Source organism: Andrographis paniculata, unplaced genomic scaffold, assembly GCF_009805555.1.
Source record: "Andrographis paniculata isolate CXL003 unplaced genomic scaffold, ASM980555v1 Contig21END, whole genome shotgun sequence".
Taxonomy (NCBI): domain Eukaryota; kingdom Viridiplantae; phylum Streptophyta; class Magnoliopsida; order Lamiales; family Acanthaceae; genus Andrographis; species Andrographis paniculata.
Window position 1 is genome coordinate 3,982,332 of NW_026137502.1, and position 25,541 is coordinate 4,007,872.

The window sequence follows — 25,541 nt, forward strand, 5'->3', positions numbered from 1 at the left end:
AATGAGTGTGTTCTTTTTTCTTTTTTTTTTTTTTTCAAAAATTGGATCATATGCTGAATATAATTAATATTTTGTATTGAATTTTTATTTTTTAATTTTTTTAATTAAGTAAAATATATATACTTTTTTCATTCATAAACTAATGTGTATTTTTTTATTTTATTTTTTCTATAATTGTTTTTTTATTTTTTTACGCTTTATTTAATTAACGAAAAGTACTTATTTAAAAAATTGTACTCCCTCTGTCTCAAATAAGGTGTACCATTTATTTTTGGCACGAGTTTTTAGATGGGTAGTCTTAAGTAGAATAATTTAGAAATTAGGTGACGTGATGGAGAGAGAAATATATATTTTATTTTTTTATTTGGACTATCTGAGGTGACAAAGTGTGGGTAGAGATTAAGTATAATTAATTATTTCTTATTTTGGAAATATTGCAGGGTGTTTGAGACATACCAAAAGGAAAATATTACAGGGTGGTTGAGACGGAAGGAGTATAAATTAGGACAATAGAATTTAAACAAATAAAGTATTATATATGTTATGAAAATATATATATTGAAACGTTATTATTGAAACGTGTTTCTTTGAGTTTATATATATATATATATATATATGTTATTTTTCACTAACATGAAATGTTACTTTATTATTCATTCTATCATTTTTATTATATTATTTTAAATAATTTTTGTTATTATATCTTCACATTAGTAAACTATAAAAAATGTTATTTATTTTAATTAAAACTAGGGATGTCAAATGGGGCGGGTTAGCAGGGGACTCGTACTGGATCCGCTTTTAATGAGGTAGGTTCGGGTCTAAATAATATGTTTCGGGGCGGGTTGTGGATTTAAAATTTTAAATCCGGCCGGGTTCGGGGCGGGTCACGGATTTTACTAAAAACCCGCCCCAACCCGGACCGGACCCGAACCCGGATATTTTTAAAAATTATTATAACTAATATATATGTATATTTATATAATAAAAATATATTATTTATTTACTTAAATAATTTTAAATATAAAATTTAATTAGTCTCCTGCTCCAAATAATTTTTAAAAATTATTATACCTAATATATATATATTTATATAATAAAAATATATTATTTATTTATTTATCTTATTTTTATGAATAAATATTTAATTGTTTTTAGATATATTTGTTTTTTTGTGTTTTTAATGCTATTTGTTTTAGTATTCAATTGTTAAAAAAATATTTATTATTATATATTTTTTAAAAAAACGGATTTGCCGGGTTGGCCCCCAACCCGGAGGGTTCGGGACGGGGCGGGTCGGGTCCTGGGGCCGGGTGGAAGCGGGGCGGGGCGAGTCTCAGAGCCTAATATTTTTCTAGCGAGGCGGGTTCAGGACCTGCAGAACCCGTTCCAAACCCGCTCCGTTGACATCCCTAATTAAAACGCATATCCAAATGGAAAAAAGTACCTAAATCAATTTCCAAATCAAGATTTAAAACCAAAATTTTAATAATATCAACAACCCTTAATATGTTTTTTTTTTTTTTTTTTTTTGTCTGATTATTTGGTAGTTGTGTTGGAATTTTTAATTTATTCAGTTATATTTTCCTTTAAATATTAGTGTATTTATTTTGTCATTTTAATATATTTTAAATAAATTTTATTATAATCTCTCCAATAATTATATAATTTATAAAATATATATTATAGAGTTTCACGGTTATTACTAAAATAAAATTATTTTATTTTATTAAATATTCAATCAAATCAAATCAAACGAACCCGTACTCTTCTATGATTTTTTAAAGATTTTTCACTATTAAAATAATTTTTTTTCCTAAAAAATTTTAATCAATATTTTATATATTACATTAAAATTTAATTTTATATTAAAAATATTAGCCACATCTAACATATATTTATATCATGTTAAACATATATTTAAATTCAAATTACTATTAAAATAATCAAATCCAAATCCAAAATTTCGATCTAAGCGAGTCATATCACTAAATATATATTAAAGTATTTTTAAATTATATCCTTTATTATAAAAATAAAATTATAATATAAGCCAGTTTTATTAATAAAAATGTAAAAAAATGAATAAAATAGATTGGAAAAAAGAAAAAAAAGAAACATTTAAATATGAGAACCAAACAAGCATTATTAATTCGGTACGCGTGACATTTATAATTATTGCATATTATTATTATATGCTTGTGTTAGATTGTTTTTTTATCATTATTTTATTATATTATAATTATACAGAGTTTGTTTATTTTTTATTTAAATTTTAAATTGTAATTTTTGTTTCGATTTAAATATTATTTTAATAGAATATTTTATAAAAAAAATATAATACATCATAATTAAAACTCATATAAATTGAATAATATTAATTTGAGTTAAAACTTGAAAACTTAAATAGTACACTCTCTTACGTAGTTTTTAAAATTTTATATTCTCTCTGTTCTAATATAATATTTTTATTTATCATTTTTGTCCGTTTCAAAACAATAGTCTCATTTTAATAAATAACCATATCACCGTAAAAGTATCTCTACTTGTTCATTATTATTACACAATTGTCATTACTTTTTACACTAATATACTCACAAGGACAAAAAAAATTATTTATCCTTACTTTTTACCCACTACCAATATAATATCAATATTTCTTAAATATTGTGCCCAACACAATAAGACTATACTTTTGGGACGGATGAAGTATGTTTTTATTATAAGTATCACAATTTGATATTTATTTTATCCCGAAAATTTTAAAATACAAAAATAAAATCAAAACAAGGGGTGTATTTCTAGGTTTCGATTTGAAAATTTAATCTAAAGACTAAGTTGACGGTAATATCTATATGGAAAAAAATTACTATACATTTTTATTAAAACAAAAAAAAGTTTGAGATAATTGTATAGTAAAAAAAGTGAATGTAAATTTTAAAAATAAAAATGAAAACGATTAACCTCTATTATATATAAAAATACTATATTTTATATAAAAAAAAATTGAAATGATTGTATAATAAATAATATAAATTATTTTAGAAAAAAAAAATGGATAAAGTTTTATTACATATATTTAATATTTTAACTATACACTCCCCTTTTTTTTTTTTCAAAACATGTCGATTTTCTTATAAAATATTATATTAAATTATTTTTAGATGAAAAAGAAAAACCAAACATATCTATAGAATACTTTGTATGAAAAAAAAAATTAATACAAAAGAAAAAAAAAAAAAAAAAAAGAAGACATTCGAATAAATTTAAAAAGAAATTATATTAAATATCTCCGCAATCAATAAAATATACATAATACTACGCGTCTTATTTAATGTATTAAATTTTATTATATTAAAATAAAATCTTACATATAACTTTTGTAATATATAGTAACAACTTAAAACAACATACTTATTATGCAAATAACTTTGTATTGAATGAAAATAAAAATAGTAACTTTATAATACAACTTTCTATAAAATAGACAATATTGACAACTTATTTCCCTAAGTCTTATTTAAAATTTTAGGTAAAGTTTATGATATACTCCATTATTCCCAGATAAATTGTCTTGGTTATTGCAAATACGAGAGTTTGGGTAAAATATAATTAAAAAATATATTAATAAAAATAATTATAAATTAAGATAACTAAATAATTTAATTAAGATTAAAAATTAAAAATTATAAAATTTAAAATGTGTTTAAAATATATAATTATATTTCCAGAAAAAAAAATACAAAATTATATGTGACGAACAAAAATGAAAAATATAAACAATTTTATGTTTAACAAATGAAGTAACTTTAATTGACATGGGTTTGTTTTTAAACTTTATCCAAAAGATTTCGTAAAAATGGAATTCACGTAAGATTTGTAATTTCTTCTAATATTCCATTTAAAATATAAAATTGGCCAATTTACGATTATTTTATATCAAATTCATAATTATCGTCTCATTAATGGCACTTATCTAACACTCTTTATTAAAATTTAATTATAAAGAGATTTTATTCGACGTTTTAAAAAACAGGTAAAAATTACACGATTTACTAATACGATAAAATTTTATGAAACTATGTAGGGGCTATAAACAATATGTCGGAATTTTAATTAATGGGCTTTAAGCGAAACCCGTTGTCGATTGAATTATCCTTTATGATTTGTCCAAAAAGCCCAAATTCGATCGCCCTATTTAAATCGATCATTTTTTAGGTTTAGAATAGTAGCAGCCGATCGTTGTTGAAATACCCTTGCGCCGTTGTGTGTATATATATTATTACGATCTCTCTTCTTTCTGTAAGATTGTTACAACATGTTTCATTTCGTGAGTTTCGTTCTCTTCTACGGCGTTTTGACGTACGATTTTCAGCCGTTTGAAGTTGTTAATTATTCCGGTTAGTCATTTTCTTTGTAGTTCTGTTTGATTGGTGAAATTGATTTGATTTGATTGGATATCGATGAAAATTTTATTTTTGTTGGATTAGAATTTAGATCTAATTCAAAAATTAATTATTTTTTACAATCTACACTCAATTTGATGTGTGAATATTTATATAGAACTATAGTTGAATGATTCATATATATATATATACATATATATATTGAATATTTACCAATATACTTGGATTTGTTTGTAGGGGTTTGATCTGATTTTTATTATTTATTTTTTCAAAAATAAATTAAATTAAATATTTTTTATTGTATTAAAAGTTAATTTTATATTCAAAATTTCAAATCAATTTATCTATATCGTATTAAACAATTATTTAAATGAATATTTGATGTAATATAAATAGATATTCATGTAATATTTTAAATATAAAATTAATTGTTAATATTATACTATAAAACTAAAAATAAATCTTTGATTTGATATTTTTTAAAAATTTAAAAATCTTTATAAAAAAAAAAAAAAAAAACAACAACAACAACAAGCAAACACAACCTTAAGGCCTGTTTGGTTTTGTTTATAAGTTTTGATTTAAATATTATTTTGATATAATATTTTATAAGAAAAAAATAATATAATATTTTTTATTAAAAATTGTTAAAATAAACAATATTGATAAAAATTTAGAAAAACAAGAAATTTTGTTTGCTATCTTTAAAAAATATTTTTATTTTTTAGTAAATTCGGAACATACAACTATTACCATTCAAGTATATGTTAAATAAATTTTCGACCGAATCGTACTAGTCGGGCAATTAGGCCAGTAAAAAAGTAACTCTATAAACAAAAATATATATATGTAATTTTTCTTTTAATAAAAAAATAATTTCATAATTTTTATTATGGTAATATCAATTATTATCATTTATGTTCTTATTAAATTTAAAATATTTAAAATAAAATAAAATGTTGCACAACTAAATTTGGTGCATTGTATCAACTTAAGTGCATTATTGAAACGTGAAAAGAATCTGGCCAAGTTGTATCCCATTTAGTAAATTATTCCATCAAATCAAAAAGCACTAAATAAATAAATAAATAAATTTCAAATAACGCAAAAAATAAAATTGAGCAATACACAATCAATACAACGAGCCTTAATTCAATTATTGTCAGCTTTCAATAGTGGAATTTAAATAAATTGCTGATTTGAAAGTCAAAAATTAATATAGTTTCAGTTAATACTTGAATCTCAAATATCAATTTTATTTTCTATTTTTTAAATCACGTCACTTCATCGAAATGACGAAAATACCCCCAGAAAATTAAATAAAAAGGGAAAAAAAATAAACACTCAACAAAAGTCCCAAACTTTCTCCTCTCTTCCAACGCTTCGTCGTCTTCTTCCCCGATTCTCTAATGGCGCAGGTAATTGTCTGAAAATTTAAATAATTTTTTGCAGAATCAATCGAATCATAATCATCAATTGACAAAAACAAATTCATAAATCGGAATCTGTCTGTTAATCCATCAGCAGAAAGTGGTGATGAGGGTTTGGACGATGACGGACGACAAGACGAAGCAGAAAGCCATAGAAGCAGCTGCAGACATTCTGGGTAATGGAAACCCATTCAATTCAATTTAATTGATTGATTAATTTCAATTTCAGTGATTTAATTTTTAGGTCAGATTGATTTTGAAAAATTGGGGATTTTGTCAGGAGTGGATTCAATTGCTGCTGATGTGAGGGAGCAGAAGCTGACGGTGGTCGGAGAAATGGACGTCGCGGCGGTGGTGAAGAAGCTGAAGAAAGTCGTCGGAAAAGTGGATATAGTTTTAGTAGGGCCGGCGAAGGAGGAGAAGAAGAAAGACGACAGTAAGGAGGATAAGAAAGAAGTTCAGAAACCTGCGGGAGATTCGAAGAAAGAAGATAAACCAGAAGACAAGAAACCTGCTGCTGCTGGAGATGGAAAGAAATAAAAAAAATAAAAAGATTCGAATTTTGCAAATTTCAAATCTCAAACAAACAAAACAAACAAACACATATATACATACATACATATATATATGTATCAATCTGTATGTATGTTGTAATCATCTTTGAATAATTTGGGGGTTTCTTTCTTGAACTGTGAAATTAGGGTTTATGCAAATTTTGGAAAAAGGGGATTTTGTCTGATTCGTGGATGAGTCATCAGTGACAGGGAAATGAGTCCCGATTTGAATTAGTTATGTAATTTGTTATTTTGTTGCTGTCTATCTTGTTCTTGATGGTAATGGAGGTTTAGGTTTGGACTGAATTTTTTTGCAGGAATTGCAGCGAGGAAGACGATGGTTCGATGAGCAGAGAGGGGAAATTTTTGGGGGTGCTTTTGATATTACGTATAAGTTTTGGGACTGTGATGGAAGGTATAAATATTTCTACAACTGTTGTAGTCTACTCTGTTTTTCCCCGTTGGATTTTTTTTAGGCTTTATCGATTTTATTTTATTTTTTTTATTATTTAAATTTATGTTTAAATTTGATAGATGTAATGAATAAAAGTTAGGAGGTAATAAATTTTGTAATATGAGGTCGAATTTTGGTGTTTAATTCATCATTTATTTAGTCCTAATTTTATTTTCTGTTCTTTTAAAAAAACATATATATATGCATATATTTTTTTAAAAAATATTAATTTATCATACACATTTATTATTTTTATATTGTCCACATGACTTATATTAAAAATTCTCCTTCAAATTATCTACAAAATAATCACACCCATAGGTTTTGTGAAGCGAATATGACGGGATATGCAAGAAATATATTTTATATATTATATTAAAAATTAATTATACATATAAAATATTATATGAACAATTATTTATACGACATCATATAAGTATTTTAATTCAAAAATTTTATTATTCAAATAAAAAGCAGGTAACATAAATTTTAAATAAGTGTATATTATATAAAAACAAGTATTTGCTATTAAGTTTTAAATGATAATTCTAGTGAATATTTTGAGGCCAAAATCAGATTTTTAAGAAAAACTAACTCATAATCTTTTGGGCTATTTAATTTGGGCTTGTATGTTAGAAGTAGAATTTTTTTTTTCCCTTAATTTTTAGTAATTGGACTTTACTTTTTCAAAAAATATATTTGTATATATATACACACTTTTATTATTATTATTATTGAAAAATAATCACATTAAATTTTATTTAAATACAAAAATTAAATCAAAATTTCACTTGGAGATTGTTAGTTGATAAGGATAAAGCATAGAATATGGATTGGAGTTAGCATATGCTATATGATATTGTAAAATACATAGAAGATATTTGATACTTTTTTTTTAGAAAATATAATATTAAATATTATTTCAAAATTATAAAATATGTATTTTTACTAACTCTTTATTTTACCTGGAATCATATTAGTTAACCATCTTATTTAAAAATTTATATTTAAAGAGATATATATTTATCTTATATGTTACCTATTTCACTTTTATATTAATCTTTCGTTATTTTTTAATTTTTGTGTCCAAACAAAGTGACATAATTTGTCCAGACAGAAAAAATAATATTTTATATTTTATATTAATTTTTATAAATAGATAAAATATATATTATATATTGTATTATTGTATCTATATTGCATTTTTTTAAAAATATTTATAGAAAATTATGATATAAAAAAACAGTAAGTGAAACAAACTCATTACAAATGACCTGAATCGTGTTACTGGCACCAACGGTAGTTAGTGCGTTGATTGAATCAAATTAGAATAATGTATATTATTATATAACATTATAGTCTTCCGTTCTAATAGAGTTGTCTTGTTTTTTTATTTTCATTTGTCTCAAAATAATTATTTTGGTTCCTTATTTAGTAATCATGATTCTCATTTTATAATAAAATTATTCATATTTTTTTAAATTACTCATAATTATTACTATAATTTACTTATTTTAGTCTTTTATCTTCTATTTTATATAACTTTCAATTAAATACTACTACATCCGTCCAGCCACAAAGTAAACATATGTTTTTGCGCCATTGTATTTAACATTGAAAATATCTTTGTATTTGTATAGTTTATTTCCAAAATATGATTATATTTGTATTACAAGAGACTAATAGATGTATTTTTATAATTTTCTTTTTATTTATACCATATTTTAATATAATAATTAATATTTAAAGATCAATACAAAAATTTACTATATATTTTGTGGCTGGACGAATATAGTATTATTTTTTTATTTTCGTGTCCCACTAAGGTATCTTTTCTAGAACTGGGACTTAGGGACTTTAATACTTTGTTATATAAAAACATGTGTCATTACTGATAAGATATACATATATATATATTTAGGGTGTGTTTGTTTGGGGGTTTGGATTTTGAGTTGGGATTTGAATAGTAAAATTTTTGAATTTGAACAGTGCTATGATGTGATATAAATAAGTGTTGATGTGATGTTTTGAAAGTAAAATTAATTTTTAGTATAATATAAAAAATGAAAAATAGGTATTTGATTTGATATTTTTGGAAAAAAAATTTTAAATGAATAGTAGAATTTTGGTAGAATCCTTCAAACGAACAAACCCTAAAGATTCGTCTTTTGGGTTTTTGAAGATGTTTTTTTTTTTGGCTCAATTGCCACCAAAATTAAAATAAAACGTGTTCTCGTAATGACGACAGTTAATTTTAATTGGTCTGAAAGATCAAATTTATTGCGTAACTGCTGATTGCGTGACCCTTCGATAGCCACGTATTTGTCCCGTGCATAGTGAACACTGAACCCTACTTCTCGATCAATCCATGCCGTCGATTTAGTGTAGGGCCTACCTAGCTAAAAATCTGACGGTTTGGATTCATCAGAATATTTGAGTTTGTTTATTTAAATTTTATTTTGAGTAAAAATCGTTTGCGCCAATTCAATATCATAATTATCAATTTTGGTCATATTCAAAAAAATTTATAAACTTTGATCCTAGTCAAATGAAAATTTATCAATTTTAGTCTCAAAATGATTGACTGGGACTAAAAACGGCCGTGTTCAGTCTCAGTCAACCATCTTAGGAGTAAAATTGATAAAAAAATTTTTGAATGAAACCAAAATTGATAATTATGATATTGAATGGGACCAAAAATAATTTTGTTTTTTTTTTTATATGAGATATAAAATATTATATAAATAATATAAAAAATAATATTGTATGTTCAATACTAAATATTTAAAATATATTTTGATAGTATCAATATAATCTATTATATTTTACATAAACAAATATATAATTTTCAAATTAAAATGCTAAACAAACAAATTCATATATATAAGTATGTAATTACATTGCTGAACAATACACCGTGTGCTATTAGATAATACATAATATTATTACAAACAATACATTGTATATATAAATATAATACAAATATAACATATGAACAAAACCCGTATGTTATAGTCTCAACAACACACAATATTACTACAAACAATATATTGTATATGTTAATATAATACAAATATAGCACATGAATTAACAACACATGTTATAGTCTCATATAACATACGCAACAGTTAATTTTAACACATGACATACTTATATACATCACACTTGTTATTATTAAAAAATAGCACATAATTTTATTATACACAGCATGTGTTGTATGTAATACTAATATGTGTTGTTTGTATATCACTACGTAACCATCCTATATATAAATAAGATAGAAATGATGAACACCTGTCGGCCTATTTTGCAGGGTATTAGGTTCGATCGGAAGCTTACCCAGTAAGCAATTTGTGGTTTCCATGCCATAAAAAAATAAAAAATAAATGATGAACAGGATAAGGTTGGAATACCTAGAAGAATATTTCAGGTTGTTTTTATTATTTTTTGTCTTTTGTCATTTACCATTTTTATGAACAAACACTTTCAAACACTTGAGTAATTTTAATGATCAATTAGGTCATTTTTATCTTTTAATAAATGATAAAATAGAAGTATACGATGTTTCTCTTGTGTTTTTATTTTGTAATTTTTGTTTACAAATGATAATTTAATTTGATATTTATATAAAATATAATTCTTAAATTTGATATTTAAAAAATATAAATATGAAAATGAAAAAAAAAATTACAAATACAAAGAACACAAGTACAACCATAATAATGACAATATTGTATTTGTTTTTTCTCTTTTTTATTTTAACATTTTACTATAAAATCATTATGATTTTCTATAAATATATATTATTTTTTCAAATAAAATATCATAACAATTTTTATAGATAAATACAAATCATACGCATCCAATATAATTTTAAAATTACTTTATGATTAAACAAAACATATATAGAAACATATTTATAATTTGTTAGTCATATTAAAAATACTATTTTATTTTAAAAATTTGGAAAAAAAAAAAAAAGAAAAAAAAAGGAAGACCACAAGACACTCTGTCACTGTATTCAATTCAGTTAAAAATTTGAAGTAACAATTCAACCAATTTTAATTAGTTTTGATTGCAATAATAAATTAATTAAATCCCCCTCAAAAAAATAAAAATAAAAATAAAAATTGTTCTATCCCTTCCTTTCTTCCCCCTCAAACACCTGCAGCGCGCCGTCCGACCCGCCGGCGACCAGCGTGCACCGCCGCTCCTCCCCGCTCTGCCGCCAGCAAATGCCGCTCACAAAACTCCGGCCGCCGTCCTCCGCCGCCGCCGATTCCCCGAACCCGCGGACCCAAATCGGGTCGCCCCATCTCTTATCGTACACAAACACTCTGTTGTCCTCCGAGCCGCAGCTCAACAAGCCGCCGTCTCTCCAAGCCGACAGCCCCACGAATCTCCGGCTGTTCACGTGTCCTCTGTACGTCCTAATCGGACGGCTCTGATTTTCCGACTGCCACATCATCAGACACCCGTCGGTCGCCGCCGACACGATCGTCCCGCCGTCGAGAAACTTCGTGTACGTCACGGCTTTCCGGTGGCCGCCGAGCACGAAAACCGGCTCAGCCGCCCTCCGCGAATCGTAGCCGTAGATCCTGCTGTCCGCGCATCCGACGGCCACGAGATGCCCGCCGAACGGGTTGAATTCCACGCTGCAGACCGGGCTCGCACCGGCCCGGTCCGGACGGACCGGCGCGAGCGAGCCCCCGCAACGGGCGTCCCACATTTGCATGGTCCCGTCGTCCGACCCGGACCCGCCTAAATTTGGATCCGAATACGAATAGTCCATGCTCCATACCCGCCGCCCGCCATGCTCGTCCCGCTCGAATACGGCGACCCGTTTTTCCAGGTCGTACTCCATCACCACGCCGTCGTAGTCCCCGGATCCGACGACCCGGGAACCCGACCCGGGCTTCCACTTCAGGCTGCTGAGCCTCGCCGGCGTACAGATATAGTACTCGCATGCAGCGGTGTGGTCTAAAAACGACGTCGTTTCGGTCGTATTCCTCTCGCCGGAATGTTCTCCGACTAATTTCCGCAGGCTGTAAATTCTGATTTTCCGGGCGATTCCGCCGGTGGCGAAGAGGGAATTCCTGTGGTCGAACTCGACGACTCCAATGGCGTCGGAGGATCCCGTCGGAGAAGCGGCGACAACGGCGGAGAGGTTGAAATTCCAGTCGCACCTGGCTTTGTCGTCGTCGTCCTCAGCCGCGGCGGACGGCGGCGGAACTGGATTTGTTCCGGCGACTGGAGTGGTGTTCGCGTTTTTCATTTCCCATTCATATGGAATTATTAATCGAGCATCAGAATAGGGTTCCTTCTGAGAATTGGGGATTTTTTGCAATCTAAGAACAACATCAGAAAGGCAATAACTTTATCCGTATGCACGAAGCTGGCGTATAATATAATAATAATTAAATTAAATTAAATTAAATCAATAAAAAAGGATTAATTATGGATGAATAATTTGATTAGGCAATAATAATTACTGTTGCATGGTGGCTGCTGCGTGACCACTGACCATATGTAAATAAATAAATAAATTTATGCCATAATTAGATCAAACAGGGAAATGTGCATTTCTCAACAATTTACCATGTTTATCATTTTTTGTAAATAATAAAATAATGTAGTAATATTTAAAATAATTTGGATCTGTGAATTTAATTGCTTCTTATGACGTAGCAAACCACAGCCGCTCAATGAGAAAGTCACACTGGGCGAACCAAACTATGTGTGGGTTTGAACCCATGATCTCATGGTCACAAGTCCAATCCCTGCACCACCCAGTAATCCTTTACAGGTTGTAAGAGTTTGTAAGGTGTAGAAATAATGTTTTTAATTAAAAGTAAAAAGTATATATGCAATTTAATTTATTTCATGTGGTTTTAATAGTTTCTTAAATAGTTTGACATATTTTTATATTTTATTCATCCTAATTTAACGTATTCTTTTTGTCTTTACAATAGAATAAGAATGCATAGTAGTATTCTATGGGTTTATGAATTTTGATATTTATATATTATTATCTTTACTATAATGAAACAAATACTTTTAAATTGAAATATAAGAAATTAAAATTTATCGTTAAGAATTAAATTAATTAATTACAGTAATAAATGTTACTCACTTTGTCCAGATATTTTGGGCTTATTATTGTAGATACATAAAGTATAATTAGTAAATAATTAAAAAAATTATTCATAAAAATAATTATAAATTAAAATCAAAATAACTAAGGCTTTATTCTTTCAAATTTTCTTCCCACGCGTTTTCTAAAAAAATAATACACTATAAACATTGACTATTTTTATATTCTCTATACGATTCTCTATATCTCATATAAAAAAATATATGTTCCAACAATCTCACAAAATAAACACACTCTAAATAGTTTAATTATGACTAAAAAAGTATAAATTATAAAATTTAAAAAATAATTAAAATATATAATAATATTTTATTTTTTTAAAAAAAAAAGACAAATAATATTGTACATGAACTTACAATGCATGACACCAATTATAATAATAGAGCATATATCTCAACATAAAATGTATACTATCACAACGTACATATAAGATATAAACACAATATTTATATTAGTCTAATATAAATAAAATAAATAACCTATTAACACGTAAAAATAATTCACAAATAATTATGGTGTGTTTGTTAAGGGTTTTTTTTAAAAGGATTTTTACTATTAATTAAAATTTCCCTTGAAAATATTAAAATAATTTTTTTTTTTATATTATATAATTGATTTTTATTTAAAATATAATATTAATATTTATTTTTATCTAATAGAAAAATTAATTCAAATTCAAAATTTGATTATTCAAAATTTAAACAAAAAATTCCAAACTCCCAAAACATATTTTTGTTAGAATACATCAAATAAGAAAATAAATATTTGTTGACTTAACATATATTTATTAAAATATATATATATATTAAAAAAATAAATTCAATATTAAGTGATCATTTCTCCACCGTCGAACTAAATGCTTTCACAAATTATTATTATTATTATTATTATTATTATTATTATTTCTCACTTTTAAATATAAATCCCATAAATAGAAATTTCGATATTGATCCAAAAAAGTGAAAAAGATTTCAGACATTTATCGATACAAAAGTACATTAGATGATATCTTTTTCAATTTTGTTCGTATTAACAAAATTCCTATCTCATTACTATTCAGTTTGTATATGTTGGATTTTAGTTTTATTTATAATTTTAATAATAGTTAAATGTAACATTCCAACTTTCTTTATAAAATGTCATTTGATTTGAATTTTTATTTGATTTATATTTTGATTTGAATTTTTTTTTTCACAAATACCCTTATTTTATATCACATTATTATTTTTACACCAAAAAGTAAAGGCAAAAATATCATTTTACTACTTTTATTTACCCACTATAATTAAAATACTATTATTTTTTAAATATCGCGCCAAAAATAAATGTTTACTTTGTGTGTGGACGGAGGGAGTATTATTTTCAAAAACATTTTAAATTCCAAAAATAAATAGTTAGTTCGATTTTTATTTGAAATTAGGTTTCTTATTTAAGTTTTGGTTTGAATTGTATTTTGATATAATATTTTATAAAAGAAAATAATATATTTTTATTTAAAATCTATTATGAATAATATTCATGTTTTTTTTTTTTTTTTTTTCTTAATCTGGAAAACAAACATGCCTTTAAATTTCCAGCTAAACTAAGTTTAAATTATTCGAAAAGGCAAAGTATTGAATCGCAAGGCAAATATTTATTAACATTAATGAGTGATAGGATAGAGATAGATAGATATATAGATGTTATATATACATATATATATATGTGTGATTTAATTTAATTTTTGTAAAAGTAATTATTATTATTATTATTATTATATATTTATTATTTAAATAGAATAAGTGGCTGAGGAGAAGAAAATGGTGTGGATGTTTGTGTACCTTTCAATCCTTAAAAGGCTCATCTCTCGACACACCTTCGTCCCTACGTGGTCTCATCAGTACCTTACGTCACATAAATAATATGCCCTCAATTAATAATTATAATAATAATAAAATAAAATAAAATGAACTCGTAACTGTAAAATCACAAGTAATATAAAATTATTTATATATATATATACACTTTATTTGAAGGATCAAAATGATAATTGTGTCATGTAAAATACGAAATTAAAGAAAATAATGTGTTGATTATATATTATACACGATTTTGGATGAAAATTAAATATATTTTTTTTATTTAATATATTATCTAAAAATTAATTTTACATCTAAAATAAATATTAAATACCTACTTATATAACGCAATTTACTACTCTAATTTAATTTTGTTACAAATCCATACGAACACATCCATACTTATGACATTTTATTCATTTTTATTTTATTTTTTTGGAATTTGCTAAAATTCATTTGCCCTTTACATATATACTCCTAGTAACATCATCAATCTTGTTTGAAGACATTGATAGTTACAATTGATGTTTTTAAAGAAAAAATAAATTTCAAATAAACAAAGGACACACAATATATCCATAGTAGAAGTTGCTAAATTTTAATATAATTCATATTTAAATTTATTTTTAATTTAAAATAATATCACATTTAAAAAATTATTTATTATTTTATGAATATTAATTAATGTCATGAAAAGCTCGGATGAATAATGAAACTCTAGTGTACAGCTCTAGCTTATTACAACCCCTTGATAGTGATATTATATATATATATATATATATATATTGAGAAGACCTACCACAAAGATCGACCCATTCTACACGTCCAAGAATTAGGGCCACTAAATATTCCGACACTTTTAGATCTTGTATGTCACACATGATTTATTTAGCATAATTTATCTTACTGGCTTAATTTGCAGATTATAAAATTCAATCAAAATTTTTTCTAAAATGCATTCGGAAAATAGCGATTATAATTTTTAATATCATAAAAAGAAAAAAATAATAAAAAAAAAACCGTTAGATTGTAAAATTCATTATTTATTACTCTCCCTGTTTCAAATTTTTTGCTATTAATTATTGAGTCAAAATTCTTCTACAAGAGCCTCAAGGATTTTGTTGAGACAACAAATTTAGGGTTTGAATTAATTTTAATAATTATTTAATTTAATTTAATATAAATAGATATTTAATATGACAGTTAATTTAAATTTATATAATTTGTTTTAATATAATATGTTAAATAAAAAATAAATTCATGCCTTAGGCAACATAATTATCGCATATGGCAAGGACTATGGATGGGTTTCATGTCCCTAGAGTTGTTAAACGAATCGAGTCGTTCACGAGCGTTAATGAATCGAGTCGAACAATATAAACAGGCTCGTTTGATTAACTAACGAGCCCAAATTTTGTTTGCAAACATTTGTTTAAATAATATATTTATTATAAATATTATATATACATATAAAATTATAATTTATAAATAAATAAAATATTAATTTAAAATATATAAATAAAATAATTTTAAATTTTCTTTATAATTTATATATAAATTTAAAAAAATAAGACAAACGAGCTCGAACGAGCTTAATCGAGCCTAAATGAGCCGAACATGAACACGAGCTAAAACAACAAAAATTCTTAACGAGTCGAACTCGAACACTACGAACGAGTTCGAAAGCTTAACGAACGAACACTTAAAATTTAGCTCAGCTCCACTCGAATTATTATAGTCTCAACAGCAGCACACCACAATGAGTTCAAAAAATCAGCGTGATACTGATTTTTTTCAATTCGGCATTCTAACTATCCCCTTTTATATGTATATATTGTTGATGTATTTTTTCAACAAAAATAAAGTAAAATTCAAAGACATAGAAAATATCCTTAAACTTGATTAATTAGTGCCTGAGATTAGGAATCTCTAAACACTGTAACGTACAGAAACTAAACTGGAAAATAAAATACTGAAATTTAAAGTGGTGATCCCCAAATCTGACTTTGCTTTGTTGAAGTTGATTGAAGATGCCTTGCCAAATGATGATCCAAATCCTTAAATATTCCCTGGGAAACCGTACTGAAAACCGTCACCCGAACGGTTACAACGTCTCCTTCTCAACCGTCTTCCAACCTTTCTTATGCTGACACGTGTCCCCAGCAGACCAAAAATCCCTATATTTCACTCCTTGAGCCAACTACAGACCTTCCGCTCTTTTGGCCCGACTTCGTCCTTCGTCCGACCTACTTCTTCGCCCGACCCCACTTGGGCCGACCTCCATATCAACCGCCCCCTATATTTGATCAAAGGCCTCCGTGTTTGTCCGACTCCTCCTTCTATCCGACCTACAGTTTACCCGACCTGCGGATATCCCATCTCAACGACTTTCTGTCTCGAGGATCTCCCGACTTGAAAACCTTCCGACTTGAGGTCTTTCCGTCTTGCGGACCTCCCGACCGGAAGACCTTCCGACTTGAGGTCTTTCCGTCTTGCGGATCTCCCGACCTGAAGACCGTCCGACTTGAGGTCTTTCATCTTGAGGGCCTCCCGACCTGAAGACCTCCCGAGTTGAGGTCGTCCCGTCTTGCGGACCTCTCGACCTGAAGACCTTCCGACTTGAGGTCTTTCCGTCTTGCGGACCTCCCGACCTGAAGACCTTCCGACTTGAGGTCTTTCCGTCTTGCGGACCTCCCGACCTGAAGACCTTCCGACTTGAGGTCTTTCATCTTGAGGGCCTCCCGACCTGAAGACCTTCCGACTTGAGGTCTTCCCGTCTGGCGGACCTCCCGACCTGAAAACCTTCCGACCTGAGGTCTTTCCGTCCTGAGGACCTACCGACCTGAGGTCCTTCCGTCCTGTATTTTCCTTAGAAATAAATAAATAAATTTATTTTCCTTGATTTCCTCACGGTGTCCTTCAGCCAGTTCAATCAACCCTATTGTCAGGCCCATTCTTCTTTTTACCTTGGGCTTTTAACCTAATTCTAAATTTCGTACGTAACAACTTGCCCGCCGCCAAGGGACTTTCAAACGCCATTTAGCAATCAATGTTTGGAAGTTCATAAATCACTACCCTCTTGAAAAACTCCCTTAGCAACTGCACCAGTTACTGCAACACTCCTGATAAACTTCCTTCTTCGCAATACAAGCCTGTGTGAATCACAATCCCAAAACATTCTAACTATGGCGAATCAATACATGCCTGCCCTTCCTTTCGACGGAACCCTTCCAGAAGGTCCATTTTCAGCTTCGAAAGTACTAACTCCGACGATCCGTCCATATTGCACTACTCCTGAAGATTCAAATCGGATGAGGGAAGTTTTGGAATCTCGCAACCCCTTGGCTATCAACAATCCCAACTACCAAGCAGTTCGCATCCGGGACAGCATCAAGACCCATCTCACAGACCCAAAAGATCTGTATCGCGCTTGGTATCGACGAGTAGCAGAACACTTCCAGACCCAATGGCGTTCCCAAAAAATCGACCAAGCAATATTGCTGTCCACCATGCCTATCAACCTGCATGAGAAGGTGTTGTTGGCCATGTCTGCCTTCTGGAATGCGGAAAATGGGACTTTCCTCTTCCCATCAGGCCCCTTTGGCCCAACTCTTATGGACGTGGCCATGATCGCACATCTCCCAATCGTGGGTGAAGACCCTGTAATGGGAGCCCTAGATGGGCAGGAGCCATCAGAAGACCATCCGGGATGGTCCTTACAAAGTGTGAAGGAATGGGGTTGGACAAAGTTCGCAACCGACCAGCAAGGGGCTCCAGGGACTCCTGTAACCGACCGGGAGCATACTGCCTTTATTCTGTTCTGGCTTTGTAGGTACATCATTGTTTCTCCTTCCAAAAGTGTTCTTCCTTCCCACCTCGACCTGGCCATTCATATTGCGTCAGGTCGGTTCTTCTCCCTTGGTACTCTATTTTTAGCCAATCTGTTCGAAGGACTCACCAGGGTTAGCCTTCGTTTAACAGATAACGATAATAGGAAATTAGACACTGCCGCGTCGGGTCCTTTTTGGTTTTTAGAACTTTGGTCCCGTCTTTACTTTCCCAACGCGTTTAACTTAGGATCTCCGCCCACTATGCCAACGTCTGAAAAACATTTAGGATTAGTCCTCAACCGACTCTGCTCAGGACGCAATAAACTCCAATCATCCGACCCAATAATAACTGCCATTTTAACAGATACCCGCAGTAACTCTCGATTTTCTATGTATAAAAAATATGCGGGTTATGCTCCCGACCATTTTTGGCCCTTTCCAGTACCAAACCCACTTCCGACTCCTGAGCCTTGTCCTCATCCCACCTATCCTTTCGCCTGGGACGTCGCCCTCAAACCCAGGTCTCTTTTTAGTAGCAAGAAACTTGATAAAAAAGGGCAGAAAACTTTTTACACTTTTAACTATGAACCTCAATTCATGGCGCGCCAGTTCGGCTGTTGCCAAGGTATCCCTGGACCCGTCGCGTGTCCCCAAATAATTTTTCAAAGCCCCGACCGACGAGTCCTTCCTAATTCAATCCCTTCTTATATCTCCCAGCTCACCACGTATATAATTTCCAATTCTTATATTCCTTTCCGCTCCAACCCTGAGATCGTAGATACTTTCAATGAATGGTGGTCGGTCGTATGGTCCCTGATATCCCCTGATGAGAGTCGGTTGCTGAACGTCCTCCTCCCTCCCCAAGGACTGGTTCTAGGGACGGCGATACATACTAGCACCCAAAAACATACAACCGCCCCGGGAATCGGATCTGGTGGTCCCACGCGCAAAAGAAAAACTTCCCAATTGCAAACACCCCCGACCTCGGAGACCGACCAACAAACACTAGCAGACCTTGGAATAAATAGGACGTCAGCAAGGACCCGACCCCGAATTGGTAATGTTTCTTAACACCGTGAACCAATTCACTAAATCGTAACTTTGATTCTACTCATTTCATTCCCCAGAACCGACCTTGGTGACACCGACCAAGCAACCGACGCCAGCACCAACCGACCATTCAATCGGGCCTTTGGTCCAGACCAATTTGCCAATGAGCAATCGGGCGGAGGACCCGACGCGGAGGCAAACTCTTCCTCCCGCACCGAGGAGTGGTCGGGCCAGGCCCCCGACCAGGAGACAATCTTTACCAGCAGTACCTACAGAACCAGTAAGTTCTCTCACCAGCACTCCTTAGTATTCTAATGATCAACCTTGATATAGTTAACAACAAACATCTTCATGATTTTTCCACAGACACCTTCACCCATCCCATCAGCAGCAGGGGTCTCTTCTGACAGCGAGGGGACTACTTCCCAGATGGGTCGGCCGCCATACATGGCATCAGACTCATCTATATCAAAGGAAGAACCAGCCGCCCTCGCCGAAACTGACCTTCAAAACGACATCCCTGATGCTGCTGATCCCGAAATCGAAGGTGCCCCAGAGATCCTGGCTGCAGTGGCTCTAGAGGTAGCCGTCCAACCTGCAGCCGCCCTACCAGCAGCGGCACTCCCTCTAGCCATCGAATGGCAGGCAGAAGAACCACCCGTGGCAGCCCAACCTCCAGAAATGGGAGAAATGTCTTCATCCGATTCGGAGACTTCTGTGAATTTGGTAAGATTAAACCAATCCAGGTCATAACTTTTCTTTCGAAAAACACTAACTGTTTCCAATACTACTTTCTATAGGGACCCAGGTCGGCACCTCAGCGACCATTCGCAGCAGCCGACGAGTCGGCTGCTATTATACCAGCTGTCTGCCCAACTCGACCGACCTCATTGCTGCCCCCCTCACTGACAGCAGTCCGCCCAGAGGTACCACATATTTTCTCCGAACAAATTTGCAACTCCCTTGGAATATGTATTGACATTGTAGGACTTGCAGGGGCCTTCGGACTTAGCTGTCCTATCGACTGTTCCGGTTCCAGCGGAGGCCCAGACTGTGTTCACTGAGGCCATTAACCGTCCCCTGTCCGAACTAAGGTCCGACTTATTGGACAAACTCATTCAGACGGTTGGTGGCCTTCTTTTTTACACTCCAACGGAATCACCTGCCGTCCCCATTCTGCATCGGCTGATGGAAAGACTTACAGAGCTCAAGACTGAAGTGGTAGTCATTGGCCTTCTGTCAGCCGAAACCCCCCAGCCCGACTTCGATCAAACAACGCTGGAGAATTCTTTGACCAAGACTCGAGAATCCCTTCAGCAAACTACTGGAAGACTGGGTGGTCTCCTTAGCACGAAAGCTCTGGTTGATGATGCCATTCAGAAAAAGGAGGCAGAATTGCGGGAGCTGAGGAAAGAACAGTCTACCCTGGATAAGCAAATTACCAATGAACAGCATCTGCTTGAGAAGTATACCAAAAATGAGGCTGAATTGGATCAAGAGCTGAAAACCCAAGCCCGATCCCAATTCATCAGAAGATATCAGACGGCTGCCAATACCAGAAGGCTATCCAGGGATGAAAACAAATGGACACAGATAAAAACTGCCCTAGGGGCACTATTGTAATATTTCCCCCTTTGTAACAACAACTGACTTAGTAATCCATTTTTTCTTTCTTCTCTCAAAACAAGGATCACCTTTCAATTCCCAGCTTTATAGGAAACGAACCAAACTCCTTCTTTAAAAGAACATTGTTTCTCACATTTCAAGAAACACATTCCCAGGCACACTGAAAGTGTTAACAAACATGGCGAATGACCGACCTCATGTTCCATCAAGCAACTGGGAGGGTGTTCTTCAGAGACAGAAAAGTTCTCACAACCACACGATGACTAACAGAAATGAACCTTCCAGTAGGTTCGAACCCCCATAAATGGGTTCTGAATAATATGTGGTTTCAGGCAGTTTTGTTATCTGAAAAGGCAGGATAATACCTCTTCAGATATTTAGCATTAATACAATCATGTACTCTTCTACCTTCATGATTTACAATAATGAACGCGCCATTTCCAATATCTTTTTGAACAATGTATGGTCCTTCCCAATTCGGTGACCACTTTCCCAATTGATCAGTTTTCTTATATGTAGGAAGAATGGTCTTCCAGACTAGGTCTCCTTTTTGGAATGTCCTGTGAAGAACTTTCTTTCCGTAACTCCTTGCTCTGATTTCACTCTGTTTCACACTTCGATCTATTGCATGGAGACGGTTAACATCCAAATCTTCTAACTGCTGCAACATAAGTTGTTGGTATTCCTTTGTAAGATCACTATCAGTAAATTCTGTTCGGCCGGATGATGCCCGAATTTCGGCTGGTAAAACAGCATCTTGGCCAAACGTAAGTTGGTACGGCGAGAACCCTGTGGCCGTATTTCTGGTATTTCTATGTGCCCATAAAGCCTGAGACAATAACAAATGCCACTTTCTTGGGTTCCCTTCAATCATCTTCTTTATAATCCCAATGATAATCTTATTTGCTGCTTCCGCCTGTCCATTGGCTTGGGGATAATAAGGTGAAGAATGATGTAACCGAACACCGAATTCTGCCAAGAAATTAGAGAACTTTTCCCCTGTAAAGACCAAGCCTTGGTCGGTTGTTATAGACTGAGGAATACCATATCTGTAAATAATTTGGTTCAAAACGAAGTCTATCACTTCTTTCTGATCCACATTTTTCAAAGCAACTGCTTCTACCCATTTGGTAAAGTAATCAGTCGCGACCAATATGAAACAATGATGTTTCGATGAAGCAGGATGTATCTTACCAATAATATCCATAGCCCATGATTTAAAAGGCCATGGTTTTGCCAAGAATTGCAATTCGGTTACTGGCAAATGGTTTAAGTTTCCATGTCTCTGACATTCCTGGCAGCCTTTGGCAAATTGTATGCAGTCTTCAAAAATCTTTGGCCAGAAAAACCCCAAGCGATGAATGGCCCATCTCATATTGAGACCTGCCCGATGAGCTCCACATATCCCACCATGTACTTCTGTCATCACTTCTAGAGCTTCTTTAGATCCCAAGCATTTCAAAAGTAAACCTTCAAATGATCTCTTATACAAAATTCCATTTATCAATTGAAAACGTAAAGCCTTCAATCGTGTCGCAATTGAAACACTCGCACCAGGATTCTGTAAATACAGGATAAGCTCTGTTCTCCAATCGGGCACTGTTTCGCAGTCGGGCTCCTGTCCGACAGTCTCCTGCTCGACCAGAACTTCGCAGTCGGGATCCTGTCCAATAGCCTCTTGCCCGACCGTAACTTTGCAGTCGGGATCCTGTCCAATAGCCTCTTGCCCGACCGTAACTTTGCAGTCGGGCTCCTGACCGACCGTCTCTTGCCCGACCATTTGGTCATATATTGGGTCTGTCTTTTCTTCTATGCCCGACTTGATCTCCGACCACATATCCTCCAGAATTCCTTTACAAGCCCTTTGAGCCAACTCATCGGCACGTTGGTTTTCTTTCCTCGGAATGAACTCAATTATTACTTCTGAGATTTTCGTCAGTAACCGACCCACAATGTCCCTGTATCTACGGAGATGAGGGTAATTACAAACATATTGGTTGTTTACCTGGTTGATTACTAGTTGAGAATCCCCTCTTATGATTACAGACTGGACCTTCCTGGCTATTAAAGCCTCCAGACCCAAAATTAAAGCCTCATATTCTGCCGAATTATGGGTCATGGCTTCCAATCGTAATTGTAAGTTGATCTTTTGACCATCAGGTCCTTGCAAAAAGACCCCTGCCCCTGATTTGTTTCCAGAGGTAGAACCATCAAAGAACATCAACCATGTTCTGGTACTTATATATGGCACACATCCGACCTGTAGATTATCCAGACATGATGAGCAACTAAATGGTCGGACACTATCACAAAGAGAATACCCGACTTGTGAGAATTCTGCCAAGAAGTCGGCTACTGCTTGTCCCTTAATTGCCCTCAGCGGGGAATGTTGAAGATCGAAAGGAGCCAATTTGATGGCCCATTTCATGAGTCTGCCCTTCATAGTAGGTCTCTGTAAAATCAATTTGATGAGATCCACCTTTGATATGACCTCAACTCTTCTGGGCAGCAAATAATGCTCGAGTTTAGTGCAAGCGAAGACCAATGAATAACACATTTTTTCTGGCATAGTGTAATTCAATTCTGGTCCTGTAAGGGTTTTACTGAGATAGTAAATTGCCCTTTCCTTCCCGTCATCACCATCCTGCGCCAATAAACAACTAACCACTTCATATGTATTTGCCAAATAAAGTTTGAGTGGCCGACCTTGTTTGAGAGGCATCAAGACTGGAGGGTGAACCAATGCCTGCTTGATAGCATCTAAAGCCGTTTGTTGGTCGGGCCCCCATTCAAAGGCAATCTTTCCAGCTTTCAACAATTTAGTAATAGGTCTGACCTTGCCAGCAGCATTAGAAATGAAACGCCTCAAATAATTCACCTTACCCAACAGACTCTGGATTTCTGTAACCGTCTTGGGTGGCCGACTATCAAGAATGGCTTTAGCCTTGTTGGCATCAATTTCAATTCCTCTCTCATGAACTAAGAATCCTAGAAAGCTCCCGGCTGATATTCCAAAAGCACATTTGGTTGGATTCATCTTCAACTTGTACTTCTTCATTCTTTCAAATGCCTCTTCAAGATCCCTCAAATGTTCGTCAAAACTGGCAGATTTAACTATAACATCATCAATATACACTTCCATAGATCTGCCAATTAAATCATGAAAGATTGAATTCATGGCTCTTTGGTAAGTTGCCCCTGCATTCTTTAACCCGAATGGCATGACTGTCCATTCATAAATACCCAAAGCCCCTGGGCATCTGAATGCTGTCTTAGGAATGTCTTCTTCTGCCAAGAATATTTGGTTGTAACCTGCATAACCATCCATCAGACTAAGGATTTTATGCCCTGCTGCTGCATCTATCAGCATGTCGGCCATAGGCATCACATATTCGTCCTTAGGGGTAGCTAGATTCAAATCCCTGAAGTCGATGCATATCCTTATCTTACCATTTTTCTTGACCACTGGCACAATATTAGCCAGCCACTCCGCATAACGGCAAGGTTGAATGAAACCCACTTTGAGAAGTTTTTGGATTTCTTCCTTGATTTGAGGCATCAGATCTGGACTCATTCGCCTTGGAGGTTGTTTGTAAGGTTTACAACCTTCTTTGATGGGCAATCGATGCTCTATTAGACTTCTTGTCAAACCAGGCATCTCTGAATAATCCCATGCTAAACAATCAATGTTGTTTCTAATAACTTCGAGCATCATTGTTTGTTGCTCTTTAGACAAATAACCACTTAACCTGATCACTTTTGGAACCAATTCGGTTCCTAAATTAAACTCCAATAATGGGTCTTGTGATGAAGCTGTTGGTTCTGTTTTTTCTAATAAGTCGGGCCAGTGAAATTGTTCATCTTCTTGGAGGTGAACATCCAGAATCTCTTTACTATTTTCTGCTTTATATAATAACTGCTTTAAATAGAACTTATTAATAAGAGAACTACATACTTCTAAGCTTGTATCTTCCATTACAAACAAATTATACGGGAATGGGTGTGGCTTTATCATGAGCCATACAATAAAGGTGTTCTTTTAATAGAACATCGAGTTCTGGCCAGTGACTTTATAACCCTTGATTGGGTATTCCCTGGCCATGTACAACTGAGACATCGGAGCCACCTGACTGGAATAAAACACTGACTCTTCAACTTGTTCGGTTACATCGAATGGGTTGTCATTCGCTTCCATTTTG

General features: G+C 32.6%; 2 protein-coding genes across 5 annotated transcripts; one reads left to right on the forward strand and one right to left on the reverse strand.

Annotated features, from left to right (window-relative positions):
- Nucleotides 1-4,382: 4,382 nt before the first annotated feature.
- Nucleotides 4,383-6,653, forward strand: LOC127245190 (heavy metal-associated isoprenylated plant protein 39). 4 transcript variants are annotated; one of them, XM_051265942.1, is made up of 4 exons: nucleotides 4,383-4,400; nucleotides 5,718-5,824; nucleotides 5,934-6,012; nucleotides 6,081-6,653. In XM_051265942.1, exons 2-4 carry the CDS (start codon nucleotides 5,816-5,818, stop codon nucleotides 6,374-6,376), a joined length of 384 nt encoding a protein of 127 aa, XP_051121899.1. In that variant the 5' UTR covers nucleotides 4,383-4,400; nucleotides 5,718-5,815; the 3' UTR covers nucleotides 6,377-6,653. The 4 variants fall into 4 exon arrangements, with proteins under 4 accessions (XP_051121899.1, XP_051121898.1, XP_051121900.1 ...); XM_051265941.1 differs by having other exon boundaries at nucleotides 4,385-4,400; nucleotides 5,931-6,012; XM_051265943.1 differs by lacking the exon at nucleotides 4,383-4,400 and having other exon boundaries at nucleotides 5,931-6,012; nucleotides 6,117-6,575.
- A 4,186-nt stretch (nucleotides 6,654-10,839) lies between these two features.
- LOC127244745 (WD repeat-containing protein RUP2) lies at nucleotides 10,840-12,212 on the reverse strand. The gene has a single exon (XM_051265227.1). The coding sequence runs from the start codon at nucleotides 12,117-12,119 to the stop codon at nucleotides 10,980-10,982; it is 1,140 nt and encodes a 379-aa protein (XP_051121184.1). The 5' UTR covers nucleotides 12,120-12,212; the 3' UTR covers nucleotides 10,840-10,979.
- Between the last annotated feature and the right edge of the window lie 13,329 nt (nucleotides 12,213-25,541).

Excerpts from the sequence above, each read along its gene's own strand:
- LOC127245190 (XM_051265941.1), top strand. Across the intron at positions 6,013-6,080 it reads AGCAGCTGCAGACATTCTGG|GTCAGATTGATTTTGAAAAA; the intron begins GTAATGGAAACC and ends TTTAATTTTTAG.
- LOC127244745 (XM_051265227.1), bottom strand. The coding sequence starts at position 12,119 with ATGAAAAACGCGAACACCACTCCAGTCGCCGGAACAAATCCAGTTCCG.